Source organism: Lepidochelys olivacea, assembly GCF_965140295.1.
Source record: "Lepidochelys olivacea isolate rLepOli2 genome assembly, chromosome: 25".
NCBI classification, from domain to species: domain Eukaryota; kingdom Metazoa; phylum Chordata; order Testudines; family Cheloniidae; genus Lepidochelys; species Lepidochelys olivacea.
Window position 1 is genome coordinate 4,595,549 of NC_140435.1, and position 19,149 is coordinate 4,614,697.

The 19,149-nt window shown below is 41.1% G+C and overlaps 1 protein-coding gene across 2 annotated transcripts in view; it reads right to left on the minus strand.

The window, feature by feature from the left end:
* The window catches only part of LOC311512911 (zinc finger RNA-binding protein-like), a 94,150-nt gene that overhangs the window by 57,665 nt on the left and 17,336 nt on the right, over window positions 1–19,149 (minus strand). For both annotated transcript variants that reach the window (XM_084614340.1, XM_084614341.1), the window contains exons 2-3: window positions 2,465–2,684; window positions 1,615–1,729 (exon numbers count right to left, since the gene is read on the minus strand). In XM_084614340.1, coding sequence (XP_084470466.1) covers window positions 1,615–1,729; window positions 2,465–2,684 — 335 coding nt within the window. The remainder of the gene's footprint in view (window positions 1–1,614; window positions 1,730–2,464; window positions 2,685–19,149) is intronic.

Sequence of the window (19,149 nt, forward strand, 5' to 3'; positions counted from 1 at the left end):
TGTGCAGATGTGATCGCCCCATCTCAAAAAAGATAAATTTGAATTGGAAAAGATAAAGAAAAGGGTAACAAAAGTGATTAGGGGTATGGAACAGCTTCCATATGAGGAGAGATTAATAAGAGTGGGACTTTTCAGCTTGGAAAAGAGATGTCTAAGGGGGGATATGATTGAGGTCTATAAAATTATGACCAATGTGGAGAAAGTAAATAAGGAAGTGTTATTTACTCCTTCTCATAACACAAGAACGAAGAGTCACCAAATGAAATTAATAGGCAGCAGGTTTAAAACAAACAAAAGGAAGTATTTCTTGGGGGGAGGGATAGCTCAGTGGTGGGGGGAGGGATAGCTCAGTGGTTTGAGCTTTGGCCTGCTAAACTCAGGGTTGTGAGTTCAATCCTTGAGGGGGCCATTTAGGGATATGGGGCAAAAATTGGATATTGGTCCTGCTTTGAGCAGGGGGTTGGACTAGATGACCTTCTGAGGTCCCTTCCAACCCTGAGATTCTATGATTCTATGATGACACAACGTAAAGTCAACCTGTGGAACTCTTTGCCAGAGTATGTTGTGAAGGCCAAGACTGCAACAGGGTTTAAAAAAGAACTTGAAAAGTTCATGGAGGATAAGTCCATTAATGGCTATTAGTCAGGATGGGCAGGGATGCAAAACCATGCTCTGAAGTGTCCCTAGCCTCTGTTTGTCAGATGCTGGGAATGGGCAACAGGGAATGATCACTTGATGATTACCTGTTCTGTTCATTCCCTCTGAAGCACCTGGCATTGGTCACTGTCAGAAGACAGGATACTGGGCTAGATGGACCATTGGTCTGACCCAGTATGGCTGTTCTTATGTTTATAGCGAAGTCTGTGCAAGCAAAAATGCACGGGAGTCAGTTTTGTGCTTTTTGCCTCCTCAACAAAAATGTGACATGCACTGTCCCTATATTTTTTACTATAATTTTCTCTACAAATAGGGCATGCTGTATATTTTTTTATATTTAATTATATTTCAATATGTAAATACAGCCAGAGGCTTGAGGAATGGGCCTGATTTTTTCTAACTACTCATGGGCACTTAGTAAATTATTTTTCACCTGAAATTTGAGTAATGTACATTAACCCATAAAAGGACTGATCTTCCAAAGTTATAAGTTACTTTCACATTCTTATAAAATCCAATCCTCTATAAGCAACAGTATGTCCAGCTTGGTTTCAAGTCACCACTGTGATTTGTATTTATACTCTATCAGTTCATGTCATATGTAGATAGCTCTCTTTCTCTTACATGTATGAGGATAAATATTTGTGCATTCAGTTTCTTACAAATCTTTTTCTGAAACATTAGTATGAAGTAACATTTGTGTTCAAGTTATGACATTTAATGAACTGGAAAAAATTAAACCACCACCACAATTTCACAAAAATTTTCACACCCTTAAGAGAAGATTTAAGGCATTTTCCAAAGTTGCTAAAAAGTCTAATTAAGCTACTTTTGACACTTTACCTGCAACTGATACTCTGCTGCCAATAAACCTTTAACATTTTCAACCTCCCAGTACCGTACATATTTTGAAATAACACACTAAAGTTGAGAACACTGGGTTCCTGTAGCACTCACTTGACTGGTAGTAAGAGTCTGTGGCAGTGTGTTGAGGCTGGGTAGCAACTGGCTGGTAGTACTGTTTGCTCTCATAGCTGCTTGCAGATGTAGATCGTCCATAACTATAACCATCCTGTATATGAAATTCCAACAGAACAAAAAAGAAGCCAAATTATGAACACACAGCCCAATGCTACAAAAATAAATAGATAAATTAAGCATTCTTTAGAAAATTGATTGCAATTAGTTGGACTCTACCAAAATGGCTAAAAGCTTTTTTTATGCATTCGTTCATGTCAACTGGGAAGAACAAGTTAGTTTATAGTAGGAAAAAATCAAAAAGCCTCCCAGATTTCATTCTACATCTATTGATTCAAAGTTTATAGTCCTTAGACTTTAGGAAATTAAAACTATGCATGTTCTTAGATTTGCACTTGTTTTGGCTCTCTAGTAATTTGGTCTGATCCCTCAGCATTTACTGATATAAATGTAGCACTTATGTATATTCAAAAAGGTAGCAAATATACTAGAGCCCGCAAGTCCAATATCTTGAAGAATTTAACAGAAAAATCCTTTAATACCAATATATTAATTTTATAATTAATAGCTGTATTATCTCGGTGCCTGGAAACCCCAATTAAGGATTGGAATCCATTGAGCCTGTACAAATGTAGCATAAAAGACAGTCCTTGTCCCCTTTTCAATTAAAGATTGGAAATATATGAAGTGAAAAAACAAAACAAAACAAAAAAAATCAGCCTTATTCTGCTTCCCAGGCAAAAATTTATACCATGCAATTAATGTGGACAAATGTTGCTCAGATAAGTTACCAATTAAAGTGTCACCAAAAGGTTTTGTGGATAGATACCTGGTAGTTTGGTGTTGTGGTAGGCTGGGGGGTAGGTTCCTGCTGCCGAGTTCCATAACCATAGTCCTGTCCTGAATGTGACTGGTATGCTCCATAGGCAGCAGTTGCAACTGGCCTGGCAGCCTGCACTGGGGGTGCATAAGATGGAGTCACAGGAGTTTGCTGGACAGTGTAGCTTGCCGCAGTGGTTGGATGGGAATAAGCTGTAGCAGGCTGAGTGCTGAAAGACAAGATGAACAATTTAAAGTCTACAGCAGCACAAGGTTTTTAAACTGGGCATAGGTTTCATACACAAAATCTGACACTACATTTTCATCTCATCAATCAAGCCAGTACACATTATTTCAGTATTAATCAAAGGATACATACGTAAAGTCAATGTTGAAACTTAATACTATGATCAAAACTGGAATTCATATAAAGAAAGGAAGGATGTGAAGAGGTAGGGTACTAACAATATATTTGTGTACAATCTGACACCATCAATTATCAACTAGCAGCTTTATTGGGGTAAAGGGGAGACTTTTAACTTCCCTGATTTTAGAATATTAATTTCCATGGTCTGATCCAGGAACAAGCCATTTTGAATCCTTTCCTCTAATTCAACATATATCTTGCTCTGTGGCCAATTACATTTCCGTACCACAACCGTCGTACTAGAGTACGAGTGTAAACAACATTGCGGAAAAATGTCTCGCCTCTAACACACTTAGAGTGTACACAGAACTTCATCCAGCAGTAGGGCTAAGAACAAAAGGCCGTATCATTAGTCATGCCTGACTAATCTAATTGCCTTCTATGATGAGATAACTGGCTCTGTGGATGAGGGGAAAGCAGTGGACGTGTTATTCCTTGACTTTAGCAAAGCTTTTGACACGGTCTCCCACAGTATTCTTGCCAGCAAGTTAAAGAAGTATGGGCTGGATGAATGGACTACAAGGTGGATAGAATGCTGGCTAGATGGTCGGACTCAATGGGTCGTGATCAGTGACTCCACATCTAGTTGGCAGCCGGTATCTAGTGGAGTGCCCCAAGGGTCGGTCCTGGGGCCAGCTTTGTTCAATATCATCATTAATGATCTGGAGGATGGCGTGGACTGCACCCTCAGCAAGTTTGCAAATGACACTAAACTGGGAGAAGTGAGAGATATGCTGGAGGGTAGGGATAGGGTCCAACGTGACCTAGACAAATTGGACGACTGGGCCAAAAGAAATCTGATGAGGTTCAACAAGGACAAGTGCAGAGTCCTGCACTTAGGACGGAAGAACCCCATGCACCGCTATAGACTAGGGACCGAATGGCTCGGCAGCAGTTCCGCAGAAAAGGATCTAGGGGTTACAGTGGACGAGAAGCTGGATATGAGTCAACAGTGTGCCCTTGTTGAGAAGAAGGCTAACAGCATTTTGGGCTGGAGAAGTAGGGGCATTGCCAGCAGATCAAGGGAAGTGATTACTCCCCTTTATTCGGCCCTGGTGAGGCCACATCTGGAGTATTGCGTCCAGTTTTGGGCCCCCCACTACAGAAAGGATGTGGACAAATTTGAGAGTGTCCAGCAGAGGGCAACAAAAATGATTAGGGGACTGGAACACATGACTTATGAGGAGAGGCTGAGGGAACTGGGATTGTTTAGTCTGCAGAAGAGAAGAATGAGGGGGGATTTGATAGCTGCTTTCAACTACCTGAAAGGGGGTTCTAAAGAGGATGAATCTAGACTGTTCTCAGTGGTAGCAGATGACAGAACGAGGAGTAATGGTCTCAAGTTGCAGTGGGGGAGGTTTAGGTTGGATACTAGGAAAAACTTTTTCACTAGGAGGGTGGTGAAACACAGGGATGCTTTACCTAGGGAGGTGGTGGAATCTCCTTCGAGGTTTTTAAGGTCAGGCTTGACAAAGCCCTGGCTGGGATGATTTAGTTGGGGATTGGTCCTGCTTTGAGTAGGGGGTTGGACTATATGACCTCCTGAGGTCCCTTCCAACCCCAATATTCTATGATTCTATATCCTTAATTAATGTAAACCAGTGAGCATCTGGCCCAAGGATGATAGGATCTGGGTTTCCTCAGTTTACCTTTCATCATTGGTTACTTCTCCAATGAATCTCATTTTTCTGCACATATTAAATACTGTCATTTTATATTTATAGAGCATTTTTTAAATATACATGCTCTCATCAACATGTTAACATGACACCACGCAGGTTTAGAACAGATAATACTAACCAATCTCTAAAGACCAAGACATTGCAGCCAACAGCATTTAAGCCAGGAGACCCCAGTAATTTAAGTTTAGTGTCCATTAAGACAGACAATAACAGAACCAGCAATTCTCTGAAGCACTCAATTCCAAGTGTAATTTATTTAAAATTCCCCACTTAATTTTAAGCAGTACTACTTGTTCTTAATCTAGTCATTGATAAACCACACATTCAGGCAACATTATTTTCCACGACACTCGCTCTCTGTTTTTGGAGAAAGATTCTCCATTTGCAACATCACCACATCTCTCTCTCTCTCTCTCTGACAAAAGTGAACTAGACATGGCTCTTTCTGAAGAAGCCACTCCAAGCTTCTGCCAGAGAAAGGTGCTCAAGAGAAATACTATAGATGCAATATGCTATCTTAAGTACTCATATGTCCTCCATCACCTCACAATCTTTAACACACATTTATCCTCACAACACCCTTGAAGGCATGGAAGTACTATTAAACCCATTTTACAGATAGGGAATTGAGGCACAGGAAGACCAAGGGTATGTCTACACTATGAAATCAGATCGATATAGAAGTGGATTTTTAGAAATCGATTTTATACAGTCGATTCCATATGTCCACACAAAGCTCATTAGGTCGGCGGAGTGTGTCCTCACTACTGTGGCTAGCATCAACTTACGGAGCGGTGCACTGTGGGTAGCTATCCCAGAGTTCCCCCAGTCTCTGCCGCTCATTGGAATTCTGGGTTAAGCTCCCAATGCCTGATGGGGCAAAAACATTGTTGCAGGTGGTTTTGGGTAATGCTGTCAGTTGCCTCTCCTTCTGTGAAAACAATGGCAGACAATTGTTTTGTGCCTTTTTTCCGCGCAGACGCCATACCATGGCATACATGCAGCCCGCTCAGCTCAGCGACTCCGTCACTGTTGTGTCCTGGGTGCTGCTGGCAGCAGATGGTGCAGTAGGACTGCTAACTGTCGTCATACACCGCTTCCCCTGCAACTCTGCTCTGCTGCTATTGTCTCAATAGCGAATTTCTCCATGTTGTCTGTCATGGGCTCCAGGGTATATGTGTTCTTTCTCTGAAAATGTGCGCAGTGCTAACCGTCGTCCTCCACCACTTCCGCTGCAACTCTGCTCTCCTGCAGACGCCATACCACGGCAAGCATGGAGCCCCCTCAGATCACCGCGGCAGTTATGAGCATTGTAAACACCTCGCGCATTATCCTGCAGTATGTGCAGAACCAGAACCTGCAAAAGCAGGTGAGGAGGCAATGGTAGCAGAGTGACGAGAGTGATGAGGACATGGACACAGACTTCTCTCAAAGCACGGGCCCCAGCAAATTGGACAACCTGGTGGCAGTGGGGCAGGCTCATGCCATGGAATGCCGATTCTGGGCCCGGGAAACAAGCACAGACTGGTGGGACCGCATAGTATTGCGGGTCTGGGATGATTCCCAGTGGTTGCGAAACTTTTGCATGCGTAAGGGCACTTTCATGGAACTTTATGACTTGCTTTCCCCTGCTATGAAGTGCAAGAATACCAAGATGAGAGCAGCCCTCACAGTTCACAAGCAAGTGGCGATAGCCCTCTGGAAGCTTGCAACGCCAGACAGCTACCGGTCAGTCGGGAATCAATTTGGAGTGGGAAAATCTACTGTAGGGGCTGCTGTGATCCAAGTAGCCAATGCGATCACTGAGCTGCTGCTATGAAGGGTAGTGATTCTGGGAAATGTGTACATCATAATGGATGGCTTTGCTGCAATGGGATTCCCTAACTGTGGTGGGGCGACAGACGGAACGCATATCCCTATCTTGGGACCGGACCACCAAGGCAGCCAGTATATAAACTGAAAGGGGTACTTTTCAATGGTGCTGCAAGCACTGGTGGATCACAAGGGACATTTCACCGACATCAACATGAGATGGCCGTGATAGGTACATGCCACTTTCATCTTCAGGAACTCTGGTCTGTTTGAACAGCTGCAGGAAGGGACTTACTTCCCAGACCAGAAAATAACCGCTGGGGATGTTGAAATGCCTATAGTTATCCTTGGGGACCCAGCCTACCCCTTAATGACATGGCTCAGGAAGCCATACACAGGCACCCTGGACAGTAGTCAGGAGCTGTTCAACTATAGGTTGAGCAAGTGCATAACGGTGGTAGAATGTGCATCTGGACGTTTAAAAGCGTGCTGGCGCAGTTGACTGACTCAGTTAGACCTCAGCGAAACCAATAATCCCATTGTTATTGCTGCTTGCTCCACAATATCTGTGAGAGTAAGGGTGAGATGTTTATGGTGGTGTGGCAGGTTGAGGCAAATCGCCTGGCCACTGATTACATGCAGCCAGACACCAGGGTGATTAGAAGAGCACAGCAGGGCGCTCCGCGCATCAAAGAAGCTTTGAAAACCAGACTGGCCAGGCTATGGTGTGACAGTTCTGTTTGTTTCTCCTTGATGAAAACCTGCCCCCTTGGTTCACTCTACTTCCCGGTAAGCCAACCGCCCTCCCCCTTCGATCACCGCTTGCAGAGGTAATAAAGTTATTGTTGTTTCAGAATCATGCATTCTTTATTAATTCATCACACAAATAGGGGGATAACTGCCAAGGTAGCCCGAGAGGGGTGGGGGAGGAGGGAAGCACTGGGTGAGGTGGTGGATGAGGGAAGGACAACGCTACACTGCACTTCAAAACTTATTGAATGCCAGCTTTTTGTTGCTTGGGCAGTCCCCTGGGTTGAAGTCGTTGGGTGCTTGGAGCCCCTCTCCCCCCGCGTTCTTGGGTGTCTGAGTGAGGCGGCTATGGAACTTGTGGAGGAGGGCGGGCGGTTACACAGGGGCTGCAGTGGCGGTCTGTGCTCCTGCTGCCTTTCCTGCAGCTCCACCAGATGCTGGAGCATATCAGTTTGATCCCCCAGTAGCCTCAGCATTGCATCCTGCCTCCTCTCATCACGCCTCCCGCACCTCTCCTCTTGCTCCCGCAACCTCTCATACTGCTCATCCCTCCTGTCCTCGCGTTCATTTTCTGCTTTCCTGGACTCTGACACTGTTTGCCTCCAAGCATTCTGCTGAGCTCTTTCAGTGCGGGAGGACTGCATGAGCTCAGAAAACATTTAATCGCGAGTGCGTTTTTTCCGCTTTATCATCTGCGCTAGCCTCTAGGACAGAGATGATCAGGGGAGCATTGAAACATCTGCAACTGTGGGAGGAAAAAAAGGGAGAGTAGTATTTTAAAAGACACATTTTAGAGAACAATGGATAGACTCTTTCACAGTGAACCAAGCTGTTAATATTACATAGCACATGTGCTTTTGGTACAAGGTCGCATTTTGCCTCTTATATTGAGCGCCTGCCGGTTTGGTGTGAGAGATCACACACACAGGGCCGGGCAACAGAATTCGGCTTGCAGGCAGCCATGGTAAGCCACAGTGTTTCGGCTTCTTCAACCTTCAAAACATGTGGGAATGGTTTCTCACAGCAGCGCCCTCCTTTCCCATACCAAGCACCTATTGGGTTAGCCATTTAAAAGGAGGGGCTGTGGTTTTCCAGTTAACCTGCAGCACAAACCCAACTAACCACACCCCCCCTCCACACCCACCCAATTCTCTGGGATGATCACTCTCCCGAGGATAACACAGAGAGATAAAGAACGGATGTTGCTTGAATGCCAGCAAACACCGGGACCATACGCTGCCATGCTTTGTTATGCAATGATTCCAGACTACGTGCTACTGGCCTGGCATGGTAAAGTGTCCTACCATGGAGGACGGAATAAGGCTGCCCTCCCCAGAAACCTTTTGCAAAGGCTTTGGGAGTACCTCCAGGAGCGCTTCATGCAGATGTCCCTGGAGGATTTCCGCTCCATCCCCAGACACGTTAACAGACTTTTCCAGTACTGGCCGCAAATGCATCCCAAGTCTTCAGGGCAAATTAATCATTAAACACGCGTGCTTTTAAACTATGTATTATATTTACAAAGGTACACTCACCAGAGGTGCCTTCTCCAGCTTCATGGTCCGGAAGCCCGCCTTGGGAGGGTATTGGCTTCAGGATGATAAACAGTTCCTGGCTGTCGGGGAGAATAGTTTCTCCACTTGTCTGCTGTGCACTATCATCCTCTTCCTCCTCATCGCCAAAATCCTCATCCCTGTTGCACGAGACTCCCCCCTTGCAGGAGTCCACAGACAGGGGTGGGGTAGTGGTGGGGCCTCCCTAGAAGTGCATGAGCTCATCACAGAAGTGGCATGTCTGGGGCTCTGACCCAGAGCGGCTGTTTGCCTCCGGTTTTTTGGAAGGCTTGCCTGAGCTCCTTAATTTTCAGGCGGCACTGTTGCGGGTCCCTGTTGTAGCCTCTGTCCATCCTGCCCTTGGAGATTTTTGCAAATATTTTGGCATTTCGTCTTTTAGAACGGAGTTCTGATAGCACAAATTCGTCTCCCCATACAGCAATCAGATCTAGTACCTCCCGTTTGGTCCATGCTGGAACTCTTTTGTGATTCTGGGACTGCATGGTCACCTGTGTTGATGAGCTTGCCATGCTGGCCAAACAGGAAATGAAATTCAAAAGTTCCGGGGGCTTTTCCTGTGTACCTGGCTAGTTCATTTGAGTTGAAAGTGCTGTCCAGAGTGGTCACAATGGAGCATTCTGGGATAGCTCCCAGAGGCCAATACCATCAAATTGCGTCCACACTACCCCAAATTCGACCCAGCGATGTCCATTTCAGCACTAATCCCCTCAGCAGGGAGGAGTACAGAAATTGATTTTAAGAGCTCTTTAAGTCGATAAAAATGGCTTCGTCATGTGGACAGGTGCAGGGTTAAATTGATCTAACACTGCTCAATTCAACCTAAACTCGTAGTATAGACCAGGGCCAAGTGATTTGCCCAGGGTCACACAGGATGTCTGAGGTGAAGGAATTGAAATTGGTTATTCCATAGCACAGGCTAGCACTTCAGCCATTGGCCCATCTTTCCTCTCACTGCACTTCCAGTCCAAGGAATTCTGGGTACTATAATGCCTCAAGATCACACTTGTCCATTAAAACTAAAATTAATGGGAACTACATATGTATATTCAGAATATTCTTCACACTGAATTTAGAATTCAATATTACTGTTTTATTTTAAATAGCCTGGATGGCCACTTACTCCCCCAGACACAGTCCAAACTGTGCATACTATACTGTTGTCTGTTTGGTACATTTGAAAGAGTTATATAGTGTGAGAAAAAAATTATGTATTTTGCAGTTACATTCATCCTTCTTCACTAAAAGTACCAATTAAGGCAAAAATTGTATCACTGGTGATAGCTAATTTTTTTAACATTTATATTTGTGTGGGTATGTGAAAGAAAGAGATAATGTAAATGGAAACCAAGATAAAGCATGCTTGTGACCAAACACCTTCTCAATGGTTGGTTATTTATCAAGCATCCATAGACACACACATAAATAAGGGGTGTTTATTGAACATAAGGAGAGCAAATTAAAATATAATTAAAAGCCATCCTCCCAAAATTCAAACAGCCAATGCAAATGAATTGTTCCAGTACAAACAAGGAAAGGTCATCAATATGCAACCAAGATTGGTCATTGTAGAATCCATCTTTGTGATGAAGTTTAAAATGTTTATTAAAATAGGAGAGCACTACATAACACAGTTTTTGTAAGTATGTATTACTTTGCTGTAAAGCCCCTTGGTAAAGACAAATAAGCAGAGACATAGTTTATTTGCAGCTTCTATTAGTAGTGGTGTACAATCCATTGGAGCAATGATGTGGGGCAATCTCATTTTCCACATTAGTACATCAAAGAAGTAGGATCTCCCAAAGAGTACGTTGACCAATCACAAACATTAGAGCGGGACATTTCTGATGAAACTAGGTATGACTAGGAGGAAGACCATGAAGAAAAACAGGTTCTAGTAACACACAAATATCCTGGAAGTCAACAGTGAAGGAGAATATATATTATAGTGTAAATACCTGAGATTTCAATTTTTTTTTATTTTGGATCAAAAGCCTGAATGGATCGGGGCTTTGCAAAGCAGGATTAGTATTTACTCCACCGTAGTAACATCTATCACTATACAAACAAGCAGATTCCTTCCACTCACCAATAAACTCTGAAGGGATGTACTAGAAACAACCTGAACACTAAAAGAGTTATTTTAAAAGCATCTTCAACATGAACTCAGAAAGGCAGTGTAAATAAAATAAAATCAGAACAGAACTGTAGAAAAATAAAAGTTGTTTTCCCAGTTTCCAGAATTTTTCCCGATAAGCAAAAATATATCTGCACCAGCTATGAAACTGGCAGCAATACCATAAGTCCAACAATACATTGTTAATACGTGGATTACCCAGGTAATTCCTGCCAGCTCCTAAAAGAATTTTTGCGTAATTTACTACACAAATTAGTCCCTTAAAATACACAGTTATCCTATCCCAATTTCAACTCAGCTCATTATATTCGACTTAGCAAAATTCTCCTTGCAATTTCAGTTAAACAGTTTTCTTCAGGCAGTGTTGCCACACCCAGGTACACAACCCAAGATGTTGGCGCACTTTTTCCTGGAAATGGATGTATAATCATTTGGCAAAGTGCCTTGGGATCCTTCTGGATGAAAAGTTCCACATTGTATAAATGCAAGTTATTGACACACATCAAGAATTCAAAATGGACTTCTGCAACCAGCTACACTATAACTGACTTATGACAACATACATGCAAGCATATTAAGCCCTTCATTCCTATCACCAGACTGGTCAACTGTGATGACAAACTCAAGGAATTTTTATCACCACTCCAAGAACAGAAGAAGAAATTCTTCCTCAAACTGAATATGTCCTTTCTGGAAGTGAGAGAATGGGAGACTAGTGAACTGGGGACTGATCAGGGAGAGAGGAGAAAAAGGGAGAAAGGCTGGACAAGGGTTTCTACCAGAAACTTTGGTGGGAGAAGGTATCTCAAACTCATTCTCTAACCTTCCTTGACGGGACAACATCAACAGGGATTGCTGTTTTTCCTTAATATCGGTCTCCTGCATGGGAAAGTATCGTGAGTATGACCTATGATTATTTGTCAAAATGCTAAGTGGTCACTTGGTTATATGTATATTTTAAAATGTGTTAACTAACATTAAACAAAGAAATGAAGCTGGCATGACTGGTTGCACTAAATCACATGACGACATCTAATATTCAACTAATAAAAATTAGGGAAGTCTTATAGTAAGCTTAATTATCCATTCACAATTAACACAAGAAGGAAGGAGGTGTGGGTGTGTGCGTGTGCAAGCATTCTGCCCCCTTTTTAAAACAATATAAGCTCTTTGCCAGGAAAGTTTACACTTTATAAATTGGGATTTTCTTACAGTGAACTACCACCAGAGGCACTCCTTTTGGCATTCTGAGATATTAAGCCCAAAGGTATAATTCTGCAACTATATTCAGTCCCACTGAAGTCAGTGGGACTGCTTTTATGAATAAAGGTTTTGTCACAGTGGGCCCTGAAGCAGGAACTTCAGAGCCTGGCTATCGTAACCTGGGATACAGGTTTTGTAAACCTCTTTGCACGAAAGAGGTTTGCTCTATGAAAGACTGTATTAAGTACACTGAATTTTTCTCCCAAAAGGATACAAATTGCAGAGGGGAAACATCCCTCTAGGATTAGAACAGGTCTTCAGCTCTTAAGGGGTGGAGTATTTTTTTTTGTTTTGTTTTGTTTTTGCGGACATAGAAGTTGCACAGGTGAAAGACTGATTTCCAATCACAGACCAGTAACTAAATCTCCAACTATTTCACCAAGAATAGGTTTATATGTATTCTACTTCCCGAGTATCAAATAGTCAATGCACAGAACTGGAGTAAGGAGCTCTAGGTTCTAAATCATAGCTCCAATATTGACACACAACCCTATCCACGTCACTTCATATCGGTTTCCCTTCAATCTACAAACTGAAGTTAGTATTGCTCACCTATTTGACAAGAGTCTTGTAAAGCTTAATTCATTGCTTAAAAAGCCACTCAGAATTCTCAAATGGAAGGTACTACTATAGAACTCCAAACTATTACACCACCCATAGGTAATTTTAAAATTACCAGAGTGGGTGGGTAAGAATGTGATCTAAAGGAGCAAAGAGGAATTGTCAACTAACTCTACATCAGTGATGTGAGAAAATCATATTACAAGCTGTACTTCATGAGATTCATTTTACAGTTTAGTCATTTGCAGCAATCAACCCTCCACCCCTTTTATTAAAATACTTTCTTCCATTTTTTAACTAAGAAAATCTTTTTCCTGCTGTAAACAACACAATGCTCTTCTCACTGAGGGCTGATCTCCAGTACAATTTTCAAAAAAATAACGGTAGCATAAGTGAGGAAAAAATAGGTTTTGCCCATGAACAGTATGAAGTTTCCATTAAAATTCAGAGTTACAGGATTATACAAATATAGCAATGTTAATGACATCCACGTGGTTTTCAACTACTTTTTCCATATGGAATTCCAAAGTTGCACTAGTTTCTAGTTATTCAACTGCACAAGTACTTAGTGAAGTCTGAGATTAGTGTTTTCATTCTTGTTAAAAGCCAAGAAAATTAAATACAAAGATTTGTGAAAATAAAAATCTATGCCCTAATATTCAATTGGCACCCTCAGATACGCACACCTAAAATCAAACATTTTTTGTGAGAATTACAAGGACGTATCCAGGGGTAAAACAGAGGGTTTTTTGTGAATTACAGACAACTAGAAATCTGGTCAATTTAAAAAAGTTACAAATAGTTTCATGTACTATCCCAACCCCAAAATACCTCCAACCAATTTTAAAAATCTCCCTCTCTTCTCCACAGTTACTCAAAAAACCTAACAGAGGAAACTGACAATACACAACACTGTCAAATGCACAAGAACTAAAAACCATTCAGTATACTTAGGTATAAATACACATCTTGAATACTGGGTGCAGATGTGGTCATCCCATCTCAAAAAAGATGTACTGAAATTGGAAAAGGTTCAGAAAAGGGCAACAAAAATTATTACGAACAGCTTCCGTACGAGGAGAGATTAATAAGACTGGGACTTTTCAGCTTGGAAAAGAGATGACTAAAGGGGGATATGATTGAGGTCTATAAAATCATGACCGGTGTGGAGAAAGTAAATAAGGAAGTCTTATTTACTCCTTCTCATAACACAAGAACAAGAAGTCACCATATGAAATTAATAGGCAGCAGGTTTAAAACAAACCAAAGGAAGCATTTCTTCAGACAACGCAGAGTCAACCTGTGGAACTCTTTGCCAGAGGATTTTGTGAAGGCCAAGATTATAACAGGGCTCAAAAAAGAACTAGGTAAATTCACGGAGAATAGGTTCATCAATGGCTATTAGCCAGGATGGGCAGGGATGGTGTCCATAGCCTCCGTTTGCCAGAAGCTGGGAATGAGCGACAGCGAATGGATCACTTGATGATTACCTGTTCTGTTCATTCCCTCTGGGGTAACTGGCGTTGGCCACTGTTGGAAGACAGGATACTGGGCTAGATGGACCTTTGGTCTCACCCAGTATGGCTGTTCTTATGTCAAATCACAATAGTAGATAAAATAATTTCAGAAGTGTTGTTTTTAAATTCATGGTGCCCTTTTATCTTTTGCATTACTGATTGGAGTGCATTTTAAAATTTAGCTTTAACATTACAGAACAGAATTTAATAGCTTTCAAGTTTTTATATATTGTATTACTGATAAAGGGGCGGGGACTTTTTAATCAATGTTAAAGTTTAAAATATATGAAGAATCATAACAAACATTCTACTTGTTTCAAACAATACATTCTGGTCCTTGCTAGATCAGAACGAGTGGCAAAACTATATTTTGCTAGTTTCAATCGCGTGCTTTGACAAAGTTCTTCCTTCCAACAAATACAGCAGAGTGTAAGTTTCCTATGTGATAGCACCAAAGGCAAGGACTGAGCTCTACACAAAGTCTGGTAGACCACTGGATAGATAATCAGAATTCAAGCATGAAAACAGTTTCTCTGCCTCATCTTTTATTGTTACGTCACAGAAAAAAACAACTTTTGCTAAAGCTGCGCCAACTCAATCAAATACTCTCCTGTCTAAATTAGTTAGTTGATGTAAAGTGATAAAGGTAACCCGCAATCAACATTCAGATTAGTTCAATGCTTTGTAATGAAGCTTTCACCTTATTATATTAAATCACAGCCCTTGTAAGTTTATTCTCCAAGCCAGTATCCCAAGGTACTGAAGGAAACATGATTAATACAGTTTCTAAAACTGCTAGCAGGAAGTGGCAAACCTGAAGAAATTATAATTTCCCCTTTGTTTCAAAGTTACTCCCTGCATTAATTTTGTAAAAAATAGTTCTGTTATCTTACAGCATCTATCCTTTTTTTAGCTAATTCATACATATGCAAAAAGATATGGTCCATGCCCTGAAGACCTAACATTTGAGGGCCTAGACCTGTTCTGAGTGGCCAGATGCCACCTCACTGACACCTTGAGCACAGGGCCTAAATAAAGACAGGTAACAGAAAATGAGGGGAGGGAAGAGAAATAAAATAAATAAAATCCCATGCCCAACTCCCTCTTTTCACTTTATCCTAACCCTACATCCAACTATCATTTTTATTGTTTCTAGTTTCTAATTCTTGCCTTCTTTGGTTTTCAAGAAGCAGATACTCTGAAGACAGAATGAAAAAGGCACCATAGGGTTCCATCATATTTGTTGTCTCAATGATTTTTATGTAAAATATTTAGGTTGCAAGTACAATGAATTTTTCTAACTTCAAACTCAAAACAGAATGTGTGAGGCAAGCTAGGTTCTTTCCATTTCATATATCGTCACCACCAATCGGTATTGCCAGCTCTTGCAATTTTATCGTATCATGGTATTTTGCTTAAAACTCCAGCTCCTGGAATGTGAACACATTCGAATATTAGCTATCATTAAAAACAAAAATTTAGCCCTCATTCTTACAGAGAAAATCTTGAAAACCTGAACCCTAAAGGCTCAAAAACCAGAATGCAAATAAAAAGGCACCCAAGTATATTTTTTAAACTCACAATTTTGTGGGACCCCACTTTGATGTTTGAATGTTTGGGGTTTACGAAACTGAGCCTTGCCTCTTCTTTTTTAATGAACATTAGGTCCTTGTTTATTTAACTTCCCATTTTAATTATCTCTTTTGGCAAATCATCAGTGTGCATGTGATTATATATTTTTCCTGAATTTGACATTGTAAAAGGGTCATCATTCATGCTTCTCATGAGAGGATTCTCAGGGTTCCAATCAAGATCGGAACTGAGGATTAGATCATCCCTCCAGTTGTAAACAAGAAAGAACACTTAGTGAAAACCACTTTAGTGTGCTGAGGGATAACAATACAAACACAAGAAAGCCCCAAGAAATGTGATATAGAGCAATATACCTACATGTATCAGCTTCTCTAATACACCGGCCATTTCTTTAGCATATCAGCCCTATTCAGCCAGTCACCAAGGTCACACTCTGATAACCTTAGTTCTGCCCTCTGTTTGATACCAGTGTTCTTGTAGGATTTATTTCCCACTATTTGTAGTTTTGAATCCGATATTAATCCTCTTTAGGGACTTTTACCAGTTACAACAAATTTGTTCATTTGTTTGGAATTTTAGACATATTAATATTTTTTAAATATACACTTGTGTATTTATCCCAGAACAGTTTAAGATGAAAAAGCTGCGTATGGTAAGGTTGTACACTGAAGTGGGTTAATTGTGAGTTATATTTTATATATATATATATTTTGGAGATGAGACTCTTCTATTAGGCTACTGAGCTATGGGAATTCAGCATGCAGAAGTATGCTACAAGTTATTTTGATGTTAACATAACTTATTTTCGAAGTTTTAAACTTTCTGCCTACTGGGTGAGTCCTGCACTTCTGTTATGTAGTACTTACACAAATAGTAATGCTTGCATACGGTGCTTGTTTCTAAATGACAGGTAGCAGATGCAGTGCATTGTGAACTTCATCTGAATGCATCCGATGAAGTGAGCTGTAGCTCACGAAAGCTTATGCTCAAATAAATGTTAATCTCTAAGGTGCCACAAGTACTCCTTTTCTTTTTGCAAATACAGACTAACACAGCTGCTACTCTGAAATCTGTTTTTATGTAGACTCTCTTTGGTGTATGAATATCTTTAAACATACATTATTGCAAGTGCATTGCTAGAGGTCTCCAAAGGTGCTTTCCTCCCCCAAAGCACCTGTTCTATTTCCTGCCTCTCTGCTGTGAATGTTCGCAGCAGGAAACAAACTGGAGTAAAAACTAAGCTCATCAGCCAATCAAGATACTTCCAACCTTTTAGTAACTGCCAAACAGAATATTTAGTGAAATAAGGCTACTATATGTTGAGGAATTGTGGCTGTCAACTCCCTAATGATTAAATAATGATTTGCAATACTGCTAAAAATATACTATCAAGAATGGCAGACCCCACAATTGTCTTTTGAATATTATATAGAGGACTATTTTCTTGCAAAGACAATATAATTTTTTGTGGCGCTCCCCTTTACCACCACCAAAGATGATGCTCTACCTGCACATACAACTATGGCAGTAACCCAATCCTTATGAGCCACCCTAAAATAATAAAAGAAAAGGAGTACTTGTGGCACCTTAGAGACTAGCAAATTTATCTGAGCATAAGCTTTTGTGAGCTACAGCTCACTTCATCGGATGCATTCAGTGGAAAATACAGTGGGGAGATTTATATACACAGAGAACATGAAACAATGCGTGTTACCATGCATACTGTAACCAGAGTGATCACTTAAGGTGAGCTATTACCAGCAGGAGAGTGGAAGGGCTGGGGGGATGGGACGACCTCTTGTAGTGATAATCAAGGTGGGCCATTTCCGGCAGTTCCTCAGACAAGAACGTCTGAGGAACAGTGTGTGTGTGTCGGGGGGGAAATAAACGTGGGGATATAGTTTTACTTTGTGTAATGACCCATCCACTCCCAGTCTCTATTCAAGCCTAAGTTAATTGTATCCAGTTTGCAAATGAATTCCAATTCAGCAGTCTCTCGTTGGAGTCTGTTTTTTGAAGATTTTTTGTTAAAGTATTGCCACTTTTAGGTCTGTAATCGAGTGACCAGAGAGATTGAAGTGTTCTCTGACTGGTTTTTGAATGTTATAATTCTTGACATCTGATTTGTGTCCATTTATTCTTTTACGTAGAGACAAGCCCGTTGCCAACTGTGTCCACATATCTATTCAGGGGACACCATCATAGAGCCTAATCACATCAGCCACACTATCAGAGGCTCGTTCACCTGCACATCTACCAATGTGATATATGCCATCATGTGCCAGCAATGCCCCTCTGCCATGTACATTGGTCAAACTGGACAGTCTCTACGTGAAAGAATAAATGGATACAAATCAGACATCAAGAATTATAACATTCAAAAACCAGTCTGAGAACACTTCAATCTCTTTGGTCACTCGATTACAGACCTAAAAGTGGTAATACTTCAACAAAAAATCTTCAAAAAACAGACTCCAACAAGAGACTGCTGAATTGGAATTCATTTGCAAACTGGATACAATTAACTTAGGCTTGAATAGAGACTGGGAGTGGATGGGTCATTACACAAAGTAAAACTATTTCCCCATGTTTATCCTCCCCCCCACCACTGTTCCTCAGACGTTCTTGTCAACTACCGGAAATGGCCCACCTTGATTATCACTATGAAAGGTTTCCCCCCACACCCCGGCTCTCCTGCTGGTAATAGCTCACCTTAAGTGATCACTCTGGTTACAGTGTATATGGTAACACCCACTGTTTCATGTTCTCTATGTATATAAATCTCCCCACTGTATTTTCCATTGAATGCATGCGATGAAGCTGTAGCTCATGAAAGCTTATGCTCAAATAAATTGGTTAGTATCTAAGGTGCCACAAGTACTCCTTTTCTTTTTGCGAATACAGACTAACATGGCTGCTACTCTGAAACCTAAAATAATAAGTGAATGCATGCCTTCAAGAAACATACACCTGAAAAAAAGCTTTCAGTTTTTAGTTTGCAATATTTGGTTACACTTGAGATTTTTAAAATATGAAAAATATGTTCATGTGCCTGTAAGAGAGTCTCTCTCTCATTACTCACTGATTTACATTAAGGAAGTTGCAACAGTGCACCTCCTATGATTTTTAATTAACTAATTAGGTTTCAGGTATGGCACAGAGCACCTTAGGTTCTCTAGGATGTTTTGGATATTATGTGCTACCATGTACCAACAGTATCCCACAGAGTTTATGATCAGGATGCCATGACATTCGTTATTTATATGCTACTCCAAATCTTAATTTGTAGTTAATGTATGTGTAACAACATTATGGAGTGCCATACACTGATAGATTAAAACCATCTGTTTTTAGGCCAAAGGCTCTCAGACTTTCAAACTAG